The 26,095-nt window shown below is 40.6% G+C and overlaps 3 protein-coding genes across 7 annotated transcripts; 1 reads left to right on the forward strand and 2 right to left on the reverse strand.

Annotated features, from left to right (window-relative positions):
* Positions 1-2,232: 2,232 nt before the first annotated feature.
* LOC117754764 (nucleolar and coiled-body phosphoprotein 1-like) lies at positions 2,233-10,371 on the reverse strand. Of its 3 annotated transcripts, none has more exons than XM_034573949.1 (7): positions 10,054-10,371; positions 8,422-8,712; positions 6,968-7,237; positions 6,532-6,633; positions 6,190-6,246; positions 5,331-5,477; positions 2,233-4,128 (listed from the first exon to the last, which is right to left on the reverse strand). In XM_034573949.1, exons 1-7 carry the CDS (start codon positions 10,100-10,102, stop codon positions 3,065-3,067), a joined length of 1,980 nt encoding a protein of 659 aa, XP_034429840.1. In that variant the 5' UTR covers positions 10,103-10,371; the 3' UTR covers positions 2,233-3,064. The 3 variants fall into 3 exon arrangements, with proteins under 3 accessions (XP_034429840.1, XP_034429839.1, XP_034429838.1); XM_034573948.1 differs by having other exon boundaries at positions 5,331-5,489; XM_034573947.1 differs by having other exon boundaries at positions 5,331-5,495.
* A 1,386-nt stretch (positions 10,372-11,757) lies between these two features.
* On the reverse strand, positions 11,758-17,158 carry klhl6 (kelch-like family member 6). 3 transcript variants are annotated; one of them, XM_034573950.1, is made up of 8 exons: positions 16,879-17,158; positions 16,400-16,715; positions 16,155-16,320; positions 14,443-14,898; positions 14,034-14,271; positions 13,553-13,755; positions 12,843-13,056; positions 11,758-12,161 (listed from the first exon to the last, which is right to left on the reverse strand). In XM_034573950.1, the coding sequence occupies exons 2-8, from the start codon at positions 16,654-16,656 to the stop codon at positions 11,863-11,865; spliced, it is 1,833 nt and encodes a 610-aa protein (XP_034429841.1). In that variant the 5' UTR covers positions 16,657-16,715; positions 16,879-17,158; the 3' UTR covers positions 11,758-11,862. The 3 variants fall into 3 exon arrangements, with proteins under 3 accessions (XP_034429841.1, XP_034429843.1, XP_034429844.1); XM_034573952.1 differs by having other exon boundaries at positions 16,400-16,701; positions 16,863-17,158; XM_034573953.1 differs by lacking the exon at positions 16,879-17,158 and having other exon boundaries at positions 14,449-14,898; positions 16,400-16,744.
* Positions 17,159-17,912: 754 nt separating this feature from the next.
* On the forward strand, positions 17,913-24,686 carry LOC117754763 (immunoglobulin superfamily member 3-like). The gene is made up of 10 exons (XM_034573946.1): positions 17,913-18,090; positions 18,793-19,167; positions 19,291-19,707; positions 19,843-20,247; positions 20,435-20,800; positions 21,752-22,117; positions 22,233-22,625; positions 22,767-23,180; positions 23,843-24,235; positions 24,317-24,686. Exons 1-10 carry the CDS (start codon positions 17,994-17,996, stop codon positions 24,514-24,516), a joined length of 3,426 nt encoding a protein of 1,141 aa, XP_034429837.1. The 5' UTR covers positions 17,913-17,993; the 3' UTR covers positions 24,517-24,686.
* Positions 24,687-26,095: the final 1,409 nt, after the last annotated feature.

Here is a 26,095-nt window from a genome sequence, read left to right on the forward strand (position 1 = left end):
CTCCTTGTCCTACCTCTACCTGTTTTATCAGTCCCCATTTGTAGCCTTTATAGGTCTAAGAGTTATAATAAGTGTTTCCACTGTGCCGGTTTCTGCCGTGGGTATAATAATCTTTCTGCCCTGGGCATATTTGAATAATACATGACGACCAAATGTTAGCAGAAAATTAAAAGCATGCAGCTTGAGTTGGACCCAAGTACACAGTCATAAACATCATCATCCAAGAGGGCAACCTTGTTAAATGTAGTAAAATAATAACTGGGACAAACAATGCTCTGCCGTTACTCCTTAATACAGTTAAAGCAGGGTCGCAGGGTCGATCAGGATTTAATAAAAGCTGTTTATGGAGATAGGAAGGGGATATTACTTCATTATAATGTCACAACCACACTTAGCAATTTATCCACATAATTATAGTGGGCACCCGGGCCGCACTGTACACAATAAAGCATGGCCCAGAAAGAGCCAGGGACTTTTTTGTGTGCTGATATTAATTGATTTGTCCTAATCTACCCAGACGTGGTCTCCCTGGGCTCTGCTTCCTCGGAGCAGTGGACCGGTGCCAGGGCTCTGTCCGAACTCTGCATAAAAATAAATGAGAAGCTATGGGGCCGGTCGCGAAAGTCAGAGGATATTGTTCAATTTCACGTCAGCCCTCCAGGAGGCAACTTAAACAGCCCAGCATGCTAATCAACCTGGTATAAAAGGCAGTTCTGGAGGTCGACCCACTCTTCTTTTTCTCTTCCTCTCCCCCTCGCTCTCCTTTTGCAGCGAGGCCAAAAAAAAAAAGGACCAAAACAGTCCGAGGGGGGGGAAAGTGGAACTTGGTCTGAGAGAACAAGACACTCCAGTGTGAAGTAAACATATGATGAAGAAAATGAAACAACCAGTCTGGCAGTAAAGGACAACAAGGGGCTTGTATGTCACATTGTCTCATTCTTTCAATATCTGGGGGGAATAAAAGCTCTTCTGCTGTAACAATCATCCCGGAGAAAGGATACTGATATTAAATACGTGACACAAAGCATTGCTGGAGGACTCTTGACCCAGGACGTGAGCTTCCCTGCTGCTATCGACTCATCAGCAGCGTCTCAGTGGAACCACATTGTGACCCTCGTGTGAGGAGGCAGAGCCCCAACGCCACAAATAATTCAATACTCCAATATTTCCTGTTGCGACAACAGAAACTCGATATTGTTCATTCTCAGCTCGTGCCCTGAACCTGCAGGTCGGGCGGTAGCAGATCACAGGCTTCTCGGTGTCTCAGAGGTTAAACTAATCGAGCGTCACTTTTTCACATGGCGCAGCCGGTGCCCTCAGAAATCTACAACAGCTTGTCATCCAGCAGAGGGTGAACCTTTGTGTACACGTTTACTCACTGAATCCACTGTACACTGAATCATGCTCTATTCCTGAGAGCGGAATAGATAGACACATTTCCTTTAAACTGTACCGAACAATATCTCGGAACTTTTCTGGATATTATCCGTGAAGCTGATCAGACTCACACATTCCTACATAAAGCTCCTCATCAACACCATCTTGAAATATCACATGCATGAATAGTTTACATTTTACATAGATGTTCTGCAGTAACTTACTGAAAAAAAACAAATTTCACTATAATATTTTTATTCCTTGTATTTTTGGAACCTGCCTTTTGAGCCCAGAACATCCTTCAACCATCTCAGCTGAAGGAACTAAATTATCACCTAAAACTGATAAACACTGCCCCCTACTGATACAAACATACTATTACAGATCCTTCATGCAGCAACTGTACTTTTTTGTCAATGATGGTTATACATTTGCAGTCTAACACATATCTATAACAAACATAGTCTTAAGATGTTAAACAAAAAATCCGTGTTTTTTTGCATTGTACCAAACTAAATGAAAACAAACTTTAAAAAGGAATCTAAAAACAAGCATGTTCACTAAAAAGGAAAGAATCCAAACTCTTATAACTCCATAAAACACTTGTTTTATTTACTGATAAATGTAGTGAAGGTTTTCAAACTAAAAGCAAAACTACAAGAGAAAAGTGAATAAAAAGTTCAAAGATTAAAAAAAAGTAACTGTACTGTCACAAATGGAAATCACAAACAATTAATAAATTATCAGTGCTGAAAAATAAAAAACCCTGAGCTCTAAAAAAATATGACATCGATAGATTAGTGAATATTAAAAAACATCCTGATTTTGACTACATATCGGATTGTTAATTATTTGTGATAACATATTCTTTAAAGCATGTAATGAGGTTAACATTTACAGAATGTATAAAGTTATGAAGCACCATAAAATCCTATATATTCTTGAGTCTTTTATGACTCTAGAGGGATTCTTGAAGCTCGTTTTTGCTCCAACATGCGTTATGAGACCTGATCTGTTAGGAGATCGATCTAAAATCCTGTGTTTGATATATCATTATGGGAAACTGATTGTAGAGGGATGAGGGATTTACCTAATATTAGCAGGACGCAATAAAACAAAATATGAAAAACATGCAGGAGTGTGAATATGTTTTAAACCTTCTGCAGTCGGTTAACGTTGCAGGACCAGAGGGAATCCTAAGAGAAGGATACTGACAAGTTTAAATGACAGAATTTCTCTCTCTTTACTCTCTGAGTTATTAATGTGTTATTCTGTCATTACCCAAACACTGTAATTTCCGTAGTGTCATTTCAGTGCAGGCTCGTCTTTCTCTGTGTAGAAAGGTGGATAACTCTGTCATACTTACGTATGGGTAATAATTAATTTGAATGACAATACATTTTGTATTGTGTTCCTTAAAAAAAAGAACAAAAGCAACGATGCATAAATCACACGTTGGCTTTCAGTCTGTGGACTTCGACCCAACAACTGTCCTTTTTTGTTTACTTAGGTAATTTGTCCCAGTGGCTCTTCCTGAATGTGAATCTCTCCATAATTTTCTTTCAGTCCAACAGGTTGATGTTTTTCTGCCCTGATGTTTGAAAGTCCTCCACCCGCTGTTCATTTTAAATGATATTCCAGTTGATTATCCTGCTGACTTCTGCTATGTTGTATTTACACTTTCACTTCATTTTTCAACAGCCTCAGTTTTCTTTTCTCCTTCTTTATCCTCACTCTCGCTCTTGTTGTCTGGCTTTTCTTCTTTTGGATCACACTCGTCCTTCATTTTCTCCTCAGTTTTACCCTCACCGTCCTCTTCCTCGGCTGCGCTGCTGTCTAACTTCCCCTCACACTCTGCGTCATGCCTGCTCTCGCCTTCTACTTGGTGGTCTGGATCTGGTATTTTAGCGTTTGGAGACTTTTCAAACGTATTGGTTTGAGTGTTGTCTGTATTTTTTGGTGTGGGGCTCTGAGAGGTGACTGAATATGGATTCTCTGTTTCTTCTCCATCTGTTTCACGGTTATCTCCAGAAACAGTTTTTTCCATTTCTGGCTGGTCGTCTTCTTTCGCGTGTGTTTCTCCCTCTGGCAACTTTGAGTGATGTTCACCTGAAGCAGTTTCTGGCATGTTCGGCTCAGGAGAGGTGGACGGCCGGTCCTCCTCAGTTTTACCCTCGTCGTCCTCTTCCTCTGCTGCGCTGCTGTCTAACTGCCCTTCACACTCTGACTCAGGCCTGCTCTCGCCTTCTACTTGGTGGTCTGGACCTGGAAGGGCAGCGTTTGGAGACTTTTCAAACAAATTGGTTTGAGTTTTGTCTGTATTTTTTGGTGTGGGGCTCTGAGAGGTGTCCTCACATAGATTCTCTGTTTCTTCTCCATCTGATTCACGTTTACCTCCAGAAACATTTTTGTCCATTTCTGGCTGGTCGTCTTCTTTCGCGTGTGTTTCTTCCTCTGACAACTTTGGGTGATGTTCACATGAAGCAGTTTCTGAAGTATTGTGCTCAGGAGCGGTGGACGGCCGGTCCTCCTCAGTAGACTCGTCTGGTTCAGTTCTTTTCTCTAAGTTTGGTGAGTGAGATTCAGTTTCCCCATGAACCTGATCTAAGTTGGCATCGTCCTCGCGTTCACCAGCTGTGACTTCAGTTTCCTTATCTGGAGACTTTAGGGGCAAAGGCAGAGAAGGAGGAGAGAGGCCATTTGCAGCAGGAGACTTTTCATCTTCAATTTCATCTTCCTCCTTCTTTGATTCTGAAACAGATTCAACAAAGGATAAAGATATTAGTACAGAAACTGCGCATTTCTGCTAAGCATTTGCAAAAGTATTGAATCAAAGCCCTTTTTGTTTGGAATCGTCATTTTTGCAGTGACCAAAGCTAAGAAACTATTTCTCCAGGGTGTCTGCAGGTTTCAACAAATAAAACTGAAGACTTTTTAAGGCCTTTTTAAGACCGTGATGATTCAAATTTAAGACTTACGTCAAGTGCGACAGATATGATGGAATATTGGAATCCTAGAATTACTAATTTCAGGTAAGCTGAAGTGGTCTCATAGAGAATAATGCTCAATACACCTCGACATGTCACAAACTACAGGCAGAGGCAGTAGGTATCAATAGTCTTTCCCACAGCCAAGCCGAGTGCACTGAGATAAATTAGCTTTACACTTCAAGCTGCTGGAGCTCATACCTGACGACCTGAGAGCAGCTGGAAGTGTTAAATCTTTAAACTCAAACTTAAAACCCATCTCTTTAGCCTGGGTTTTAATTAAGAATGGTCTACAGAAAATATTTAATAGCATCTATGGTTAAAATGTCATATTTTACCTCGCCATTGGTATTATCAGTTTTTTTATCTAATTTTATTGACTTTATTCTATTTCTCAGATTTATTGTACTTTGTATTGTTATTTTAGCTTTTAAAATATATTTTGTGCTGTTTAATTGTCGGCTGTTTTATTTGTATTGTGTTATTCTTGTCTTATCACTGCATTGCGTAGCACTTTGAACTGCACTAACCTGTATGTAAGGTTCTATAAAATAAAGTTTGAATGATTGATTGATCATAAGCAAAACCAACTGACAAGTTAAAGAACTTTTTTCAATTCCCAGCACAAGACTCTTATTTTGACGACTTACATATCCCTAACCCCCCAAAGGAAAACTGAGAGGAATCATAATTATATTAAAATATTTCAGTATCATTTCCACCCCCTGCCATCGCCATTCAGTCATCTGGCTGAGAGCGGGGAAGAGACAGGAGAAAAACAGAAGAAAATATAACACAATGCATGTTCTTTCACCATTGTTAGAAATACAATTTTCTATCAATTTGCTTTAAACCAAAACTTAACACACAAAGGCATGTCTCAACAACAGTAAAAGTTTTTTGCTTGCAGCTTAAAAGAGACACTTAAAACACCATGAAGCAGTGAGCACATTAAACAGACTTCACCTTCTCCTTTGTCCGAGTCTGCGGCCTCGTGTTCTCTGTGATTGTCGTCAGGGAGATCAGTCGCCGTGTCGCTATAATCTGGGACCAAAGGTCTGAGTGGCTGATTAGAGGGGAGCGTGGTCGCTCTGTCCAAAAAATGTGTTTTTTCATCGTCTTGATCCCTCTCTTTACCAGACGGATTAAAAGACAAAATATACATCAAAGATTAAAAACACAAAATATATTGTGTAACTCATTAATATGAAACAAATGACAGAGAGGGCAGATTCGACAATAATCTTCATTAATAAAAAAAAATTGTAAATCATGAACTTCTGCAGTTATGTGTCGCATGATGCATCACTGTGTGTTCTCGTTATATTTACAGGACTGTGCAGCTTTGAGGTATGTGCTCTCCTAGCTCTTATCTGCTTATCCCTTCATGAAATGAACAGTCAACACCACACTAACATGAATGCTACACCTTATATTTTTTAGCTCTTACAGTAACAGTCAATAAGCAAAATGTATCGCTTGTAAAGCCTGTTAATTAAACAAACTTATAAAACATATCTTAAAACCCACCTCTTCACTGGGATGTGTTCAAATGTGTGATTATGACATATATTTTATAATTTAATGTGTGATTATGTCTATTTAATATTTTTTTGTTATTTGCTGTCTGTATTTTAACCTGTGTAAAGTGTCTTTGAGACAGAATAGTTGAAGGTGCTGTATGAATAAAACGTTATTATCTTTCTTCTTATTATTATTGTGACAAAACAGTATGATTATTGATAAATCATTTAATTGTCTGAAATGTTGACACATCAAACCATGTGTTACTTGCAGCCCCACTGAATCACATGCAGTTTCGTACCTTCTGTTGGTGAACTGCTTTTCTCCAGATCATCTCTGTTGCTTTTTGCAAAACATGCTGAAAAAAAGAGGAAGAGAGAAACTTAATGTTCTTCTTTTGCATATGTTGAAGTTCCGAATCAATAATAACATTGACTTAAGTAGTACAAGACAGAAATAGCTGGAAAACCATGTGATCTCGAAATAAGAAAGAATCTTACCTCATATAAGACTATTAGATTTATTCAACTCTACGAGATAGCATTGTAAATACGTCAGTTAATAACAGTATATGTTGAGTATTTTTGATAGATTCAAAAATAAATAATATTGCTTATTAGGTGTCATTTGTTTTTAACTGTACCTTTATTCTTTAGTTTGCAGAACACTACAGCCAATAGCAGTAGTAAGAGGAAGATGAAGAAGATGGATAGACTGACAGCCAGAGCTACAGATGAACTTTCATCTGCATAAAAACACAAAAAAAAAAAAGTTATAGCAACTTCTCATTACAATACATTACTATAGACAAATGATGCATGTGTAACTTGTTTTTAAATTCAATTTTCAAGATCTGTTTCAAGTGCTGTCAGCAGGAGGAGTCAATGAAGCTCAGCTGAGTTTGAAAGATCAAAGTCTTCACGTTCAGTGGTATCGTGTTTCTTGATGAGACCCATGACGTCTGGTGGATAAATTCTAAGAACATCCGTGTAAATTCATTTCTCAAAGTTCATTTGCTTCAAATGACAAATACCATAAATCAATTTTAAAGTGGCGCTGATACTTGAGTGAAATCTTACCAGAGGAGCAAGTCTTTGCAGCGAATGTCGTCGTCTCAAAAGTCAGAGGGTTGCTCACCCTGCAAGTGTATGTTTTATCATCCGGTTCATCCTCTAGCAATATTGTTAACTGAGGGCCGGGCAGCACATTTCCACTTGACTCCCACTCATACTTCATCAAGGACTGGGGCTGTGTGGGCTCCGCGGAGCATGTCAGCGTCGCCCAGGCTCCACGTGTGTCAGAGCTGCTGCTGTTCACGTCACAGGAGACGCTGGGTTTGGTAACCTTATCTATATGGATTTATAAATTAAAATAAATGCATTAATGAACACAACTTAATTAACATTACATTCATGCATCAACACCACTACATGTGGTATAGGGAGGGTAGGAGGAGAAAAGAACTTAGAAGAAATGGAGATATCACAAGTGTTAATTATAATCATGTATAAGGTTAGAACAACATCATGGTCATAATAACAAACTATCATTACAGTATGGTTAAAAAAGAAAAAACTGCAATGCCCTGACTCTGGTAATATTTATAATGTATTTCATGGAGAGCAAAGTTCCTGATTTGATAACATGGCCATCGTCAAAATCTGAACTATAAATCTTATTTCTATTAGGTGAGATAATAAGAGGTAAAACTAGTTTGATGCCTTGTTTTACTTGTGGGTGTGGACAGAGGTGGAACAGGGACACAGATCTTATCAGCAAAGTAACACACAGCCAAGTAGAAGCACTTAGAAATGAAAGTCTTGCTTTCAAAATCCTTCGATGTAAAAATACATACATGTTTTAGAAAGTATGTAGGAAGTCTATTTAAGAATGTAGGACAGCCTAATGTACTTAGAGTATTAAAAGGTAAGTGCTGGTTCTGCAGTAAAATTCCCTCTGTGACTGGTGCATACAGACCCCGACCCTAACCCTGGTGGCTGGTTGCCATAAACCATGTCTCCTCCATGTTAGTGGATGGGACATGAACCACACCAAGAATCAAAGTAGATTGGTTTTTATTACTTATTTTATAAAAACAGAGTGAAATGTCATGGTTGACAGACAAAGAGTGACTCAGGATTAGTTACGCGTGTCACGACATGCTCCTGCGCAGACTATGGCTCACAATTATGTCAAAAGTGTATCCGGGATATTTTAGCTTCATTTTTGTAAAACAGGGGGAGGTGGAGACCTCATCTTTAAATACAGTCTACGGGTGAAACAGAAAAATGTCACGGACAGAGACTTGTGAATTTCATTTGAACAAAAAATAGGTAGCTGTACATGCAATTTAAAAACACATCCACCTGATGCCTGTTGTCTTGATAGCAAGGACTTGTCAGAAGATTGTTTATTGCGATAGTAAGACATCAACTTCTAGCTATAGAAGGCAGGTACCAATGTTTAAAGAATCCATCAATTAACTATGTATAAGTATAGAGTCACTTTGATAAGAAGGTAAGTAAAAACCTACCTATGACCTCCAATTTATAGTAGAAACGATGCATCTCTTTGTTCACGTATGTTTCCAGTACATACTTTCCGCTGTCTTCATGTCTGAGGTCTGTGATGTCGAGTTCTGCAGAGACCCAGTCAAGGGTGACTCTGCTTTGATAATGGCTGTACACCTGTTCCTCCTTCCCATTAAATTCCACCACTTTGTTGCCATCGTGTTTCCACAGGATATCGTCAGGGTGTCCGGTGATGGTTGGCTTCAGGTGGACCTTCTGCCCCAGGAGACCGTACGCCAGAGGCTCTCCAGAAACTACACACGGAGAAGGAGATGTGAAAGAGTTCAGTGTATTTTAAACATTGAAAAGGTCATGACAACACAAGAGGGCGTATGAGATACACTGATGCATTATAATTTAATACAAATGTATCTGCAGTTAATTCTATTTGAGTCAAGCGTATAATGTTCAGGTTATATAACATTATATTGTTTTCCATGTATTATTAGAAACGTTCAATGTGTACGTGAAGGTTCTGTCTCTTGACCTTGAAATATAGTTTCATACACACATAGTTTAATATAATAATCTGTACTCAAGGTCCACTTACGAGTGTTTTCGGGAGCTTTCAGCTGCACTTTGCAGTGGATGCAGCTTGTTCAGTTGTCATTGGGATTGTTCTACTGTCATAAAAGATGGTTGTACCTGAACTGGCTGCTTAAATACAAGCGTCGTGTCAAATAATGTTTCCCGTTGTATCACTTTAAGGCTTAGCTCGTTGTTGATGAATCACAGAGATGACTGATTCAAAGCTGAAATCATTTACTGATTAAACAATAATTCATATTTTTGATCTCTTGTTGTGGCTGTGCAGGTCTTCAACAGAAAAAGTAATAATTTGTTGTATTTCTGAGTTGCATCGTGGGCCGGCGAGCCACAACATAGGTTATAATGTCAAACACAACCTACAGAGAACAGCCTCTCTGCCAGTGTCAACAATGTAAGCTAACAGAGATAATGAGGGGAATTTTGATTTTGAATGTAATAAGGGAATGTAAGTAAGCTTTAAGTGTATTTGTACTATTTTCATTTTGCCTCTTTTATTCTACTCATTTTAATCTCTTTTCTTTCGTTTGAAATTTGTTTTTAAACTGTGCTTTCTGATTTTTAGTAGTTTTCTCTGTGTTGTTTTTAAATGCGCCTTGAATCTACCTCTACATATAAAACGATATAAATATTTTCCAAGCAGAGTTATAAAAATGGATTGATTTGCTTGGTATTTATCACAAGATAGTATCTTCTTTTTCAGCAAAGAAAGATAAACAGCTAAATGCTTTATGAGGTGGATCGATGGATTAAATAATAAGCAGAACACTGATTTATATTGGACTTTTGTGATCGATGGGAAAGTATGTTATTAATTAATAGTAAAATAATACTGTTATTGTTGTATTGCCAAGCCCAAGACACTTAACTCATTGTAGCTGTGGCCAGATATGAGCTCAACTCTTTCGCACAACTTTATTTAAATGATTAACTTGACCGGACAGACTTTGCCAGTAAAGTCTGCACGTCCTCCGTCTGCAGGGCGTTTCTCAACTGCACACTAAAAGTAGTAAAAACTAGGAAAACCAGCACAATCGCCAACAACTCACCGAGACAGGAGGGAACGAGCCAACAGGCCAGGAAGTAACGCAGAGCCATGTCAGAGACGCAGAAATGCCTCTGATTCAAAAGCCGTGGTTTTAAATTCACTATCACTGCTGGCGTAAGGATGGAGTTCCGTCCGTGTCGAAATAAAAAGTCCAAGAAGTCATTTTAGTTTCCGTGGAAAACGTTTGGACGAGAAGGCGAACGTGTGCGCGGTGCATGCGCAGGTAAACCGACAGGTGTGATCCACAAATACTTTCCAGGGAAAGTTTCTTCCTTCTACAGGTGTAAACTTGAGCTTCCGGTGTCTGTACCTTCACAATAACAACATGCATTTCCACATTTCAACATAACGGCTGCTGAAACTGAGTTTGGACTCCTGTAAATTGACCATAGTTTTTATAATACATATATGTATAGATGCTCAAATATATACTTACTACTTTACTTTCTATGAACGGACAACTTTATATATGTTCGTCCTTTTACACTTACTGAGCGTTTTCTCTCGGTCTCTTTAAGGACCTGCATTGAAAGGCAGTAGGTTTTTCACATATAAATCAGTTTTAAATCAACGCGTTTTCTCCAAACGATCTTTTTTTCCATTTAATTTTAGCTGCATGTGTTTTACTTTGAAAATAAAACCGGAAACGCGACTCTGTGATTTAACCTTTGACCTGGCTGGCATCGCTCCGACACAGATGTAGTGTGGTGAGTTTGTAGTGAAAACACGTGACAACCCAGTATTTGTTTCTTTCACAAATTTTAGCTGAATATTAGTTTGGCTAAATCAAAAGTCTGATTTATGTTCGACAATATGTTCATTTGGGTCCTTATATGAAGTTTGATTTATCTGCACTTGTATTTTGCAAAATGTCGCTGACGCACAAAGAAATCTGAACAAATAAAATACACAGACAGAAAGAGAAAAAAAGGAAAAGTTTCCAAGTAAATAAACAAAGTGCAGTTAGAGTTCAACTGAATAAACAAACAAATAATCTAAATAATGAATATAATATCTGATTTGCATTTATATATCTGACTCATTTCCCACAGCTTATTGTGAGTAAATTGACAATTGGCACAAAGATATCATTTATGTTTTAGAAATTTAGAGTCACGCTAGAAAACTAAAGTTTTTAAAGCATTTTTTAGATGTCTTATTTCTGATAGTTAATCACTATGATATGGTATTAACATTATATAGTAACATATTGGCTTGTGCTTATAGATTATAGGTCATTAGTGATGGTGAAAATTAAATTAAAATAAAATTATTAAACATGTATGTTATTATTAAGCATGTATATTATCTTGTGCACAGCAACAATTGATAAGTGGTTAAATGTGCTTATTTTCCCGTATACAATAAAATAGGGCAAATTATACACATCAAATACAAAATTAGAATCAACAAGTTTGATAAAAGGTGGAATTCAATGTGTAGTCGCTCATTGCGCACTGCTAATTTTCTTTCATTTCCTCCGAAAATTAAAACCTTTTCATTTGTGTGTAGTATTGCTTGATTGGGATATAGTTATTAATAACGTTGCATCCGTTTTTTCCTCAAAGGCAGAATTGAACGAAAAATGAAAATGCCTATTTTTTGGAAACAGCAGGTAAGTTTTGATTCCTTACATTTGTCAAAACATTGTGACATTTGAATGTCACAGATCACAAAAAAAGACAGCACACAAAAAAATCATCAAAAAAACTGGATCAATGCATGTAAAAACTTTTATTAATTTTACTTTTCATGCATCAATTCACTTCCACTCTCAGCCACCACGAGGCCCTGTTCGCAAAATCCTGTGTCACTCGCACCCGGCAGCAGGTGCTATTCTGTGTATGTGTGTGTAGGACTTCATGAGTGTCACACTGCCGTGGTGCGACACTCCCATAGGTAAAACACACTCCTCTGTCAGCACCTCTCGTGCAACGTCCCAGCACATCACAGTGGAGATAACTTGGTTTTTGTTGTCCCGGCCTCCGGTGATGAACAGTTTGTTGTTACAGGCAGCGATGGCACAGCTTGCCCTCTCCCCCAGACGAGTCACGAGGGTCCATGAGTCAGACAGAGGGGAGTAGCAGTACATGGCATGCATGGCACCACCTGGGAGCAGACAGCATTGAATGGTAACTATACTGAGGTTCATATTTAGTTCATATTTAGTTAAACAACTCACGGGAAGGAAATTCTTCATGTGTAAAATATCATTGAATTCCAACACAGACTTTTACTCACAGATATTTCCCTTATTTTAAGGCACCACCTTAAGCTGAGGATCCATTACTGAAGTGAAACTAATGATATTGCAATATAAAAATGCTTCATTACTGAAAGCGCTGCCTAAATAAAAGCGCTAAAATAAAAAGGCAATGAAGGGAGAGAACCTGTGGCAGCCTTCAGTTGTCATATAAACTGTGAGGTATCTCGTTTATCCAGTTTGGGCTACTGTAAAAAACATGGCAGCCTCCAGGGAGGGGACCAGCACCCGATCTAAATATATAGTATTTAAATATAATGGGCCCATTCTACGGTAAAGAAAATAACAATTTGTGAAATTTAGATGAAACACATTAGCGAAAAACATCACTAGGATTGGATCAGATCCCTTTCACCTAAAACCTTTCAAATCTGTGTCTACAGGTTTTTAAATTGGGAATATTCAATAAAATAGAACCATCATTAATGTGAGGAACACCCGGGTCACAACATGTAGCATGAAATAAAAATGTTTCAACTGAGGTATAAACGCCTCACGTCCCTTATTTACACGTCACCACAACGTACCGACTACATAGATGCTGTTCTTGAATGTGACAGCGTTTGTGCATTTGGTTTCATTGGGAATGGGCGCCCGCAGCTCCCAGCAGTCTGTCCCGGGCTCCCAGCACTGAACCTTGTCGGTTGCCAGCTTTCCGTTGGGCCCGCCACCGATCACGTAGATCCATCTGTCAAAGCTTGCAGAAGCGAAGGAGCTCACGCCAACTGCAAGAGGCGTCACCTGCAGTAAAAACAACCAAAAGGGCCTCTGGGTAAGAGATGACGTGTAGCCGTGCAGACACAGAAGCTATCACGTGAAGTATATTGTTTTAAAGCAGTAAATTAAAACACCTAACATACAAATAAAAAATAAAATAAAAGCTACAAATTTTTTTTTGAGCTGGACATTTCGCCCAGTTTTAGAAAGACTGAAATTTTGGGTGAGTGGGTCGATGGTCCTATTCGGCTGATTAATATCTTTGACCTTATCCAAGCTATAAACCCAATACTCACATCAATCACATTGTATAGTTGTTATTGCAAGTGTGTTTTTAAACTGCTGCCTTCTTAGTGATCTAGCACACATGGCCTTAACTTTAGGATTCATATAAGGTCATGTTTGTGGCTGCTTGAAAAATAAAAGACCAATATTCAATACTCTGTTTATGTCTCCACCAACTCCAGAGGGAATTATCTTTGTTAAACTAAAGCACAACTATAATGTCAAACTGATGTACCTGTGTCCAGCGATTGTGAAAGGGATCGTAGGCCTCTACGCTAGCATGTCTCTTAGCTCCATCAAATCCACCCAGCGCGTACACCTTCCCTCCGTGGACCGCCATTTTGTGTCTCCAGCGCCCAGTTGTCAGGGGCTCGATTTGGATCCACTTGTCCAGAGCGCCGTTGTATTTCCAAACATCATTTGGTGTCTCTTTCCCTCCTGCAGAAGTGTTACAGACAGTACACACTGTAGCTTGTATCCCAAAACATCAATGTAATGACTGTGTATGTGATCTGCGTTGGTTATCATTCTGATTCAAAATCTTAAATCCAATGACCGACTTTCACAGAGTAGCTGTTGCTCAACAGTTACAGTAACCACAGCTAAGGTGTCAGTTCCTGAACAATCTCACTTTCATCTGCACTGTGGAGGTCACACATCTCACAGGAAATAAGCTTGTTTTTGAAATGAAACTCTGAATGTGTGACTTTACTCACCAGATATGTAAAGCTCATTGCGGAAAGTGATGCAAGCGAACTCCACCCATTTGCGGTTCTGGGACTCGTTCTCCATCTCTGTGATTGGCAGCTTGGCGACCTCCAGCCTGCTGCGTCTAAGGGGGTCCAGGCAGGTGACGGTGGAAACGAAGCGTTCCTCTTTGGTGCAGCCTCCGATGATCAAGAATACCTCGGATAGAAAGTGCCGTTCGCGGGGTTTGGTTCGTTCAGAGACCACCTACAAACATACAAAGAGATTTGCCTTCTCAAAATTCTGAAACATGGAACATTTTAGAAGATAGTAGGCAGTTTTTGCCCCTGACATGCAAAGTGTTACTTCAATGTTAAAGCCTCTGTTTTAGATACAGTACACGCTGACTAGTATTTTGTAAAATGAATAATGTCCTACACTTGCCTCCCTGCCAGAGAGGTGATAGATGCGAGCCTCTTGCAGCCAAGGAAAGGCCTCACTGCAGCGTCGTATCAATTCATCCGACTCCACTTTTTCTACAAAAAATGCTGGATCCAGCAGCGGCAGTCGCACGTGTGACAACAACCTGGCCAGTAAGGGATAGCGTTCATCATGCTGGGCCCTCACCCAGCTCATGAGGGCCTCAAAAACACACTCCTCACACTTCACGTTCAGGTCATCCCTCTGCAGGACGGTCTCCAGCGACCCTGCCGGCAGCTCCAGGAAATCCTGTTGCTGCACAACCTGGGAGAACTGAGAGGCGATGTAGTCCTGAGCCTTGGACTTCAGGACAGACAGGACGTGATGTTCAGCCAGATTCAGGATCCCGATGCAGTTGTCCAGGTGCAGAGACTTGCTCAGAAAGCCGGCACATGCGTCCATCACACGCAGGAACTAAAAGAAACAAGGCCAGGGCAGGAATCACTGTTAGATTTTAGATCGAAATTGAGTTGAAAACTGATGTGCGCATGCAGGGTTTCTCAATTTTGAGGTAAATTAGCAGATAAAACTATAAAACCATAATATGCAACAATAAAACCTGGAAACTGAAAGATATCATGGGCCATAAAAAGATGAACAACTTTTACATGTAAACAAAAATGTTATCTTTAACCTTAAATTTATTTTAATTCTAACCTCGAACCTAAACCAGCTTCTGACCTTAAACCCTCCAAAATCCAAGAAGTAAGGATCAATCTCATTATCACTTTTATCTTAAACATCTAAAACTCAAACTGCGCGTCACAAAAATAGAAGCACAACAACACCTGCCTCACTTGTTTTCTGGCACAGCTGTGCAGTTAAATTAGGCCTGTACGGAAAACTGATCCTAGGTGTAAACATCTGGGCAACTTTCACTTCTCTCTTGTGCAACACGTCTCTGACACAGTGAAAAGTGAAAAGAGGAGCAACTGAAATGTGGCCCTGCACAGCAGCACCATCACCCCATTGCTTAAAGTGATCACCATCATACAATCTTTCTTTCTGAATGTGTCTCCCCACATGTATTTATTTCTTTTTGCTGCCAATTCAAAGACATTGTGGATTGTGCCATGCTTTTGTTGCACCATGTGTGCCCGAAGATCAAAATCACATTACGATGAGAATTGCACATCTTATGCTGATAAAACTATTTGAGATTAAACTTGGTTAAGCTAAAAGAAAAACAATTTCTTTACTGGTTTGTTTATGTTATACGGATATGATTGTATTATTCAAGCTTGCAGTTAGTTTGTTGAGTCAGTTGCATTACATAAGTCATCATAACAATTCAACGATTACAGTGCAAATTACTAGTCTTACATTATTACCTCAGGCAAGAAGGTTTCATTTTCATCAGCGTTTGTTTGTTTGTAAGTATGTTACCATGAATCTTGATGGAAAGAATGAGGAACTGATGTAAATGAGTGTGTGCAATGTAGTGAAGAGTCAATAAAAGATCCGGATCCAGTGAATTTCAATGTGGTTTCATAAGGTGACTGTTTGGGGGCCTTGGCGGATGTTTATAAAAAGTTTTTTTCTTTACTAGCAATCCAATTACAATGCTAAGAAAGTATATTTGCTGCTGATGATGTGTTTAAGGTTTACATAAGTAACTATGTGAACTAATTAACTATCTTGAATTTCATTGTAGGTAACTGTCATTTTACCTGGAACTGACTGGCAGCCTCAAGTATCCTCTGGACATTGGAGTGTGTGAGGAGGGCTCGGCTGGTGTAAGTGTACTCCAGGAGAAAGCCCATTGTCCCACTGTCCAGCCCCTGTATTTGCACGTACTCCTCATGACTCTCCTTCAGCCCACTGCAAAACATTGCCCTACACAGAAAAAAAAAAAAGGTAAACCTCAGCAATCCCATCCCAATATAAATAAGACAATGCCGGTTTGTTTTTTTACCTGAAGTACTGACTGGCAGCAGCAAGTATGGCTCTGTGGCAGGCGAAGTCCTGGCCTTGAACTCTCAGGATCACATCAGTGAGCTCACTGTTCACCCGCAGAGTCTCCATCCCTCTCTGCAGCTCCACAGGTAGACCTCCATCCTCCCAGCACAACTCCTCTGCTCCTGTCAGGCTCTCCTTCTCCTCGTCTGGCCTGGAGTCGTCTCCGAGAAGAGTCAGGGGACAGTCTGTGGTCCTCTCCAGCGAGTCACTCATCTTCCAAGCTCTTCAGACACTCATGAGAACAGCGTGCAGCTTCTTCTTCCACAGTGAGAAGACAGAGAATAAAGTTATGCAAATTTTTCAAGTTTTTCAGGACCACAGATGTCAGGTATTCCCCCACCAGACCTCACCGAACAACGTGAAATGTCAATAACACTCACCGTCTTTACGTGGCTGAAAGAGAAGTATTTTTTAGATTCTGTTTTAAATACTTACCGTGTTCAACAAGGTCTCACTTCTTATTTTAGTGTCATCGCTCCACCAGTCTGGCTCAGAAGCAGCATGGGACCAGGATGAGTGTGGGTGCAAGTGTAACAGCAGCTTTTGCTCCTCCTTCAGCATCACCACTGAGGTACATGTGCTACTACTAATAAGTCGTATACAGACCCTTTACCACAGTAACCCTCTAAAATGTATTTTACATTGCTTTGTATTATATATATATCACTATAAATAATATTATATTATGTATTTATATATTTATATTACTTGTTATATTATTATGGAATTCTCTGGCACAGTATTATCTTACTTATACTTTATATACATATATACATAAAAACTTATATTTTTCAAAATGTCATTCTGATGCAGTATTAATTTGAATGAGTCTAATCGTCCGGATGCATAAAATCCCCCTCAGTCATAATGAGAGTTGAGGCTTCAAGCTAAAAAGTGAAAATAAAAAACACAGCTGCAGCAGGAATGCACTGTTTGTCTTGCCTTCTCCACCAGGTGGCACTGTTGCCTCATCGATGTACAACACAACGTCAAACATCATCTGAACGGGTCCAAACTTACCTGTTTTGGTAAATAGGTCAAACTTGGACCCGAGCTGTTTCCTAGCAACACAATTCATCTCCAGAATCTGTATCTATAAACATTCGTTACTGTTCGATTGGATGACAGAAGGCCTGTGTTGGTAAATAAAGTAAATAAATATGAGAATAAAAACAGAAGCTGCACATATCTAATGCGTGAAAAAAAGATAGTGCCCTTTTTTCTTATTTTAATAAGGAAGTGATTTTTGTTTATTTGATTTAATATTATGGTGACAATACTGTCAACCCGTGTAATGCACCGATGTCAGCCTATACTGGTTAGCAGTTGAAACAAAACTATTTTAATTTGTCAAAACTCCACCACAAGCCAGCTGCACATGCATATGTTTTCATAACCAACAAGGAAAATAGCTTCACAAGACACTACAGTGTGTTGCAAATGTAACATTCTGACAATGTACCGGAAATATTTCAGACTTCCTCTTAGTGCACCCATGGAAACATAAACCACATTTATACCACTGTTTTGAGACACTGACAGATCTTCACATGCAGAGAGAGAGCGACTGGTGTGAACACTGTGCTTTCAGGATGAGGTGTTGCAGGGCCAGTCTGCTGCTCTGTCTGACTTTACTCCTGCACAGTGGTGAGTACTTCGCTGAATTCCTGCAGCTGGATTTAATTCATATTCATCGCCAATTTGGTGGAATATATAAAACAATTTTAATTAGGAAAATACATGCTCTTATTTTTTTAAATGATAGCCATTTTGAAAATATGAGGAAACAAAGAGAGACAGATGGTGTTTTTGAGTACAACATATTTTGCATTACTCCAGGTTGAATGTTCGACTAGTAAATAAACAGCAATATCAATAACCACTGTTACATGTTTATATTTAACTACGCTTAAAATGAATCAAAATTTCTCATGAGTTTTTGGCAGCTTATTTAAATATCTGAAAATGGCCTTTACCACTATATGGTTGTAATTCATTTTAAAGTTACTGATTCACATATGACACTCCCTTACCCTTTTTTAACAACAAATAAATTAATTGCAAAACATTTGTTATGGAATTGAAAAAGTTGCAATAGTTAGATAATATAGTTAGATAAAAATCTATACCCTCAAACAGACCTTTTCTTGCATAATGAATAAATACCTCATACTGTAAAAGGTTTATATTTCTTGTAATGTGCTGTACAACTTAAAGGCTTTGTAGTTTTGTCTCACATGTCCACGTAACTCTGAAACCAAGATTAGTTCTTGGAGAGTAGCACCCTTACAAAACAAGACTGACCCTTAAATTAGCTGTTTTCATGTGATTTCAACGTGCTTTCCTCAGGAGAGGCCAAAGTGCTCACCGAAGCACAGTCCGGGCCCCTGTATCGCGTGTTGGGCGCTCCACTCTCCATCTCCTGCACTGTGAGCGGCCTTGCAAGCGACAACACTCAAAAGGAATTCGAGTTCCGTGTCACGAAGCCCACACAACCAACGTTCGAGATCAACATCATCAGTACCTCTGATGAAAGCTTTGGGTATGCCATATATAACCAACGCGTGGCAAGCAAGGAGATTACTCTGAAACATGTGTCACCGAACTCCGTCCTCTTTGAGATCCAGAGCCTGCAGAAAGGTGATGAAGGGGACTTTGAGTGCGCTGTGATCAACACAGAATCTGCTTACGATGGAACCTACAATGCGAAGACAATAGTTAAAGGTAATTGCCATTCTACTTTTTTATTCTACGACCTGTTTTTCAACATATCTGCATCACTGTGTTGTAAGATGGCAAAAATGTGACTTCCATGTCCTTGTCTCTGTGTCTGACATTGTGCCGTAGTGATTGACAACTCCTTAAGTGTGTCATCACCTGTCTCCACACCACTGAGCTATAATGAGGGTGATGCTCTCACTCTAACGTGCCAAGCCTCCAGCAACACCATCCAGCACACCCATCTGTCTTTAGCATGGCATCTCCACAAAGACGGCGAGGACGACGCTCGGCCGATCATTTCTCTGGACAGGGATTTCACCCTGAGTCCAGGCCCGACATTTGAAGGGCGTTATCGTGCTGGACTCATAACGTTAGATAAAATGGGAGAGGCCACATATAGGCTACACATGGCAAGGCTGGAGCTGTCAGACCAAGGCAGGATCTACTGCCGGGCGCAGGAGTGGATCCAAGATCCTGACCGCTCCTGGTACACTATCACACAGAAGGATGCAGAGGAAACTACACTACATGTCAAAGCCAGAGGTAAGAATCATCTATCATTCAATTATCTATTAAAAGTACATCTTGACATATTCAGCTTTTCCATTGTGGCTCCTTCACAGGATGTGTGAGTCCGTTTGCCATATTTGTCTGAGGTTTATTTTTTGCCTCGAGTAGAGGTGGTGCCAGACACGTCGTCTCTGGTGGTGAGAATCTCCACACAGCAGACAACTCTGCAGGAGGGCCAGGAGCTGTCGCTCTCCTGCAACGTAGACGCTCACAATCTGGAGAAAAGGTTTCTTTCTGTAGCCTGGCTCCGGGGAAGTGTTGAGCTGGCGCGCATCGGACCTGCAGGCATTCTGTCTGTGGGGCCCGAGTATAGTGGCAGAGAGAAAGGAGGCGAGCTCAGGGCCACCCGGATCAGGGACACAGACTACCGTCTCAGACTGCAGCCTGTCAGAACTGAGGACCAGGGAGAATATTTCTGTCGGGCATGGCTTCAGGACAGAGGCCAGGATGGTGCCTTTACAGCCGGAGAAGCCCAGACTTCTAGCCCCCAGCTGGTCAGCATCTCCGCATCAGGTCAGTCAGCAGAAATGTTCAGAATGAATGAGCCACACACACGGGAATTAAATCATTTACATTTCTTTTCCTGTATGATATATTCTGACCATAACCTTAACGCTATTAACTACTATTAAGAAAATCGTGTTTTCTATTATCATCTTCTCAAACACATGCATCTGTCTGTTCCCTTGTCTCACGACAGAAAGTGGGCTCTCAGTTGAAATGCAACACAACGTGAGTGTTGACGAAGATGACAGGCTGAAGCTCACCTGTAAAGTGGATGGGGTTAAAGGTCAACTCTCTGTCACCTGGGAACGTCAGTCCACGTCAACAACCTTGTTTGAAAACATCATCAGTCTAAGTCAGGAGGGTGTCATGGAGATAGAGGGGGAGTTTGCGAGTCGCAGAGTAAGGGCAGCGCGCCCAGCGACCGACACCTTCACTTTAGAGCTGGATGAGGTCACGCCGTCTGATTCAGGCATCTACCAGTGCTCTGTTTCTGAATGGAAAACAAACAGCAAGACCCACAGCCAGTCAAAAACTAGCACTGTGACAGTTAGTCCCATAGGTAAGATGTGTATCTTTCTGTCAATGTCGTGCAAATTATTCAAGACAACAGGTTCCAATCATTGAGTTGTTTGATTAGACTTTTTAAAAATGTCATGTAACTTGAAACATCTGTGGGAAACTCACATACTTGTAAAATTTGCTGAATAAGTGGTAAGTCCGTAATATAAGGTGGATATTCATGGTTCCCAGAAGGTTACACCCAATATTTGTACCATTCTTCTGATCGTCACTTTGGCATCACTATCTGGCCAAAACTTCCTATTTGCATTTACTGGGCACATTCATGGTCCACAGAGGATGAACCATTTTAAATTGTCAGCACTACATGGGCTCCACTCCACTTTAAACAAAAGTCATGTCAAACAGCAAGCAATATTTCATGATAGTTGCATGATCTTGCTTCCAAGAGGAAAACCTTTTATTTGCACAAATTAATTTGCACTTAAAAGCCTGAGTAAAACTGTAAGAAAGAAAATATGCAGGATGTCTTTGTACAGCTCAATATTCTTTGTGTTGGAGGGTGCAATGACTATTACTATTTATGTCCAGGGTTTTAAACTCCTGTTAATATGTGTTTGTCGATAATGTCTAAAATATAGACTTTGAAGTACCTCACACTGCATGAATTTGCATTTTAAGAGGAAAAACCTATTTTCTCAAAAGTGTTAAGACTGCAAAAGCCATATATTTTAATGATGACAACTTGATAATTGGTAATGGGTGGAAGCAATTTATTTTAATATATCTGGATGACAACAGGCATCTTGACCATTTCTTGTTTTTAATAGGGAGGTGATTTTGAGAAATTGTGCAGAAGACAACAAATATAAGTGAGAGAAGAGGTGGACTACTTTATAAATGTTTTTTACTCTAGTCCTTTGTACTTGGAACCATCATGGATGCATGAGGATTGTGAGATCACCAATTTCTTGTTTCTCACTCGATACAGAGTCATCTGTGAAACTGATCAGTCGCAACACCCTAGTGACTGTTGGAGAAAATGTGAAGTTGATGTGCCGGGTCCAAGGGCCACGTGTGCCAACAACTCTGAGTTGGAGCCTGCAGCACGAAGACTCGACCACAGACAACATCCTTACCCTGAAGTGGAATGGTGATATCAGCTGGTCTGGAGACCAGCACGTCTACCAGTTGGAAGTAGAGAACAAAGCCATGGAGGTCACTCACTCTCTGCTTATCAACGGTGCCAGCCCCAGAGAGGCAGGAAAGTACCAGTGTCAGGCATCTGCCTTCATCCAAAATGCTCACAAGAAGCCGCGTCCATCCAACCCAGTGGCTGTGATGGTGCAGTACCCAGGTAGCGCTGAGATTCATACGGCTACTTGCCATCTTTTGGATGAAAGCTGCACTGTGTATTCTATCTGTCATTGTTTCTCACCCTATATGACTTCACTTTTGTGTCTCTCTTCTAGTGAGCAAACTCAGTCTGACCTCCTCTCCCACTTTGACAAGAAATATCAACAGTGACATAGAAATAAAGTGCTCAGTTATCTCAGAGCCCTTTGCATCCTCTCGCTATGCCGTTACCTGGCAGCACCAGCAACGGGGAGAAAATAAGACCATCGTGAGCTCGGACCGGGAAGCCCTCATAACATTTGGGACCCAGGTGGAGCCGAGCGACAGACAACGAATCAGCATGAGGCGCAGCAAGGGTCCAAGTTTTGAGTTGACTATTCGGCAAGCTCAGATCTCGGACGGTGGCTTGTACACATGCGAGGTGGTGGAGTGGCTACAAGAACCTCGTGGTAACTGGTATGAGCTCCCGCCAGAGTCCAAAATCACTGAGCTAAATCTTATTGAGCCTGGTAAGTTTGTTTATCCTTTATTAGCTCACAGTAAATTTCTCCAGATTTTTCTATAACTACATACATAATCAGCCACATTTAATTCATACCATATAAAAAGGAATAACTTAACAAAATATTGACTTCTCTCTGGTTTTCTAGCCAACGATCTTCAGTTAGAAGGGACAGAGCAGCAGTTGATTGCAGGAGAGGGAGACGAGGTGGAACTCAAGTGTAACATCCTCTCCGGTGCATTCAGTCCTTCTGTCTTTTACAAAGTTGCTTGGATCTACACTGGACACAATTCCTCGATGACAAATGTCCCCTTAGTAGAGCTCGATCACATGGGTTTGCTGCGGTACCCTGAGAGCGGGGCGCTCAGAGAGCTGCAGGGGCGGCTTCGTCTCGCCAGACCCACACAGAGCAGCTTCTACCTCAGAATTCAGACAGCCCATGAGGGGGATAGTGGGACGTTCCAGTGCCAGGTGGAGCAATACCAGCTGGATCGTGAAGGTCACTGGCAGCAAAAGGCCTCAGAGACTGCTGGTCCTATCTCGCTGACAGTAAATGTTGCTGGTATGTTGACTTTTTATAGAGAAAACTATGGGCAACTGTGTGTGTTTGGTTGTGTGTTTGCATGGGTGTTTAAAGGATGAGTTCATGAGAAATTATGTCAAGGTATTTGTACAAAATTTGTGTACAGTTGGAAGCAGGAAGTGGAGACACGTCCTCCATCTTTATATGCAGTTATTTATCGAACCTAGGCTGCTCACGGCATCTTCGTAATAAACAAACATTGATGAAAGAAATATCAATCTTTTTAACAAACACTTGGTAAAACAGCATTGTGAATTTCCCTAAATGCTACACTATTACTTTTAAGCAATTACAATGATAATACCCAATATTATAGGAGTGTATGGTCTTTAATATCAATTTGACTTGGCTTGTGCTGCACAATCACATATATTCTTTGCAAAATAACTATTCTCTAATGGTGCTGGCATTTGTTTTGCCATAGTGGTGTTGTTGATGGTTGCCCTAAATCTACTATTACAGATATAGATTTCTCTTTCGGCTTTTTGTAAACCATCTTCACTCCTCTTTGTCTCTTTCCCATTAAGTCTCCTTTGTCTGTGTGCCTCGGGAATTTAACTTAAAGTCCCACTGAAACCAATCTTCTCGTTTCACTTGAGCTGAATGAAATGTGTCTTTTTACCTGTGTGCTTTTTTTATAGAAAAAAACCTGTCCATTGTAAAGGATGAGCTGGAGCTAAATGTGAGCAGATCCAAGGACTTCACCATCCCCTGTCACATCACTGACCAGTCCAGCGGTGAATCTGAGTTCCAGGTCACATGGTTTTGGCAGAAGGAACCAGGAATTCAAAAACGGCCCATATTCGTAGCTTATCGAAACGCTACCCTACAAGACATGTTAGGCACGGGTCATCAGCTAAGATTTGGCCACCCTGTACCCAACCAGTTCAGCCTTACGGTCTCGAAGTCAGCTCCTGAAAATAGCGGCCTGTATTTCTGCGAGGTAGAGGAGTGGCTGCCCTCTCTGTCTCATGGATGGAGGAAGGTCGCGGTGGAAACGTCTGGATACTTGACTGTTAATGTCTTTACAGAAGGTGAGCACCACTTGACTCGATGTGAAATTGCGTGGACGTGTGGTCGCATGCAGGTGATACATTTCTTTGCCTTCTTTGTAGGAGAAGGCGCGTTCGAGCCACAATGCAAGTCAGGTACCTGGATAGGGATTCTTGTACCGCTTGTCATATGCTCACTGTTGGTGATATCCCTGCTGGTGCTGAAGATATGCCGGACCAACGCCTCAGGAGGAAAGAATTCAGGCGAATCTCTTTGGGCAGAGGCACACCCGCTGAATACCAAACCCAGTGCAGAGGATTGAGTCTCATCGGCCACAAGTGGAGAGGAGAGCGTCGGAGAGGAGCTGAAGTGGAAAAATGCATTCTTATTTTTTTAAAGTATAGTATATGCAATAATGTTTTCTAACTGAAAAAGTTGCACTGTACATATTATTATTCATTTGTAATTCACAGATATAATCTGTTGATGTTGTTCCATAATAAAGGTTTAAATGTTGGGAAATAATTTTGCCTTAATGAAGTTTTTTTGATTTTTATTGATTTTTATTAAACCATCAATATTAAAGCTGCACTTTGTATTTACAGCCCAAACATATTTGCATTAACAGCATCACATCTTGCTTGCAGTGGGCTGTTGAGTGAGGCAGCAGATCAACTTTGTTGTCTCACACCTCCCTTCTCATGCCGGGCGGCTCGTTACCGGGGCTTTGATGGTAAGGAGTGCAAGACTATAGCGTGTCTCAGGGAGCAGCAGATTGTGCAATGTGGTGAGACAGTGATGAATCAACCAGGAAGTGCTCTGTGGTTCTGCAAATGTTAAGCTCATGACTGCGGGCAACAGTGTGGTCGGCAGTTCTGCTGATGTGCATGTCTTTATCCGTATCTGTGCAGACAGCGGAAAGACAGTTTTTCCTGTTTTTACATACTTGTCTCACTTCTGTCATTAGATTCTAGATACACAGTTTGACTGAAAAGACAAGATATGGAGGCTTTGTGCCTATTAGGGCGTGTGTGTGTATGTGTATGTGTAAATGGTCTGTATTTGTGCAGTGCATCTATGTGCAGCACTTTCTGTATCTTTATCACATGCCAAAACAACCCTCAGGGGTTCAGTATCTTACCCGGGGACACAAGGAATGGGATCAAACCGCTGACTTTGTTAATGGACAACACGCTCTACCTCCTGATGCACAGCCCTGTGTGCATATACCTGTACTCGTTTTAGGACCTTTTCCTGTATAAACACTGACTAAGGTCAGTCCGAATGAGGCAAAACCTCATTTCTGAGGTCCTGGTTAAGGTAAGGGGTCAGATGTGAATTGTGGTTAGGTTAAGGTTAGGGATAAGCATGAACTGGTTATGGTTAAAGTTAGGGACAAGGTTTTGGTTATGGGTGTCCACAATTTATGGAAGTCAATGCAAAGTCCTAATGAGGATAGCTTCCCAAACCTGCGTGCATGTGCATTTGTATGAGTTTGTCTCACTGAATGTGTTTTTGTGCATGCAAAGGTCCATTTTTTTATTGTTTTGGCTGTCGTCAGACACATATGACATTGAAAGGTAACAATTATGAGATTAAACGTCTAATTTATGGTGTTTGTACAATTAAAATGTTGTTTTTTCCTATCGTACGGCAATAACAACGATAAATACACAGCTAGCTCCAGGGGAATGTTCCTGAGTTACCAAGTCAATAACCTCAATCCTCCCTCTTATTGAAGGCTGAAGCTAAAATCCAACAAAACAGACAAGAAGCTGAGAAAACTGCAGAACAGTCTTGAGACCACCGACCAATTATAGCTATATTAAATGTCTGCAGGTGCCATTGAGTAGAAAATCCAGAACATGTCACCGCTCCACACTGCACTCCCATATGTTTGC

Source organism: Hippoglossus hippoglossus, chromosome 21 (assembly GCF_009819705.1).
Source record: "Hippoglossus hippoglossus isolate fHipHip1 chromosome 21, fHipHip1.pri, whole genome shotgun sequence".
NCBI lineage: Eukaryota > Metazoa > Chordata > Actinopteri > Pleuronectiformes > Pleuronectidae > Hippoglossus > Hippoglossus hippoglossus.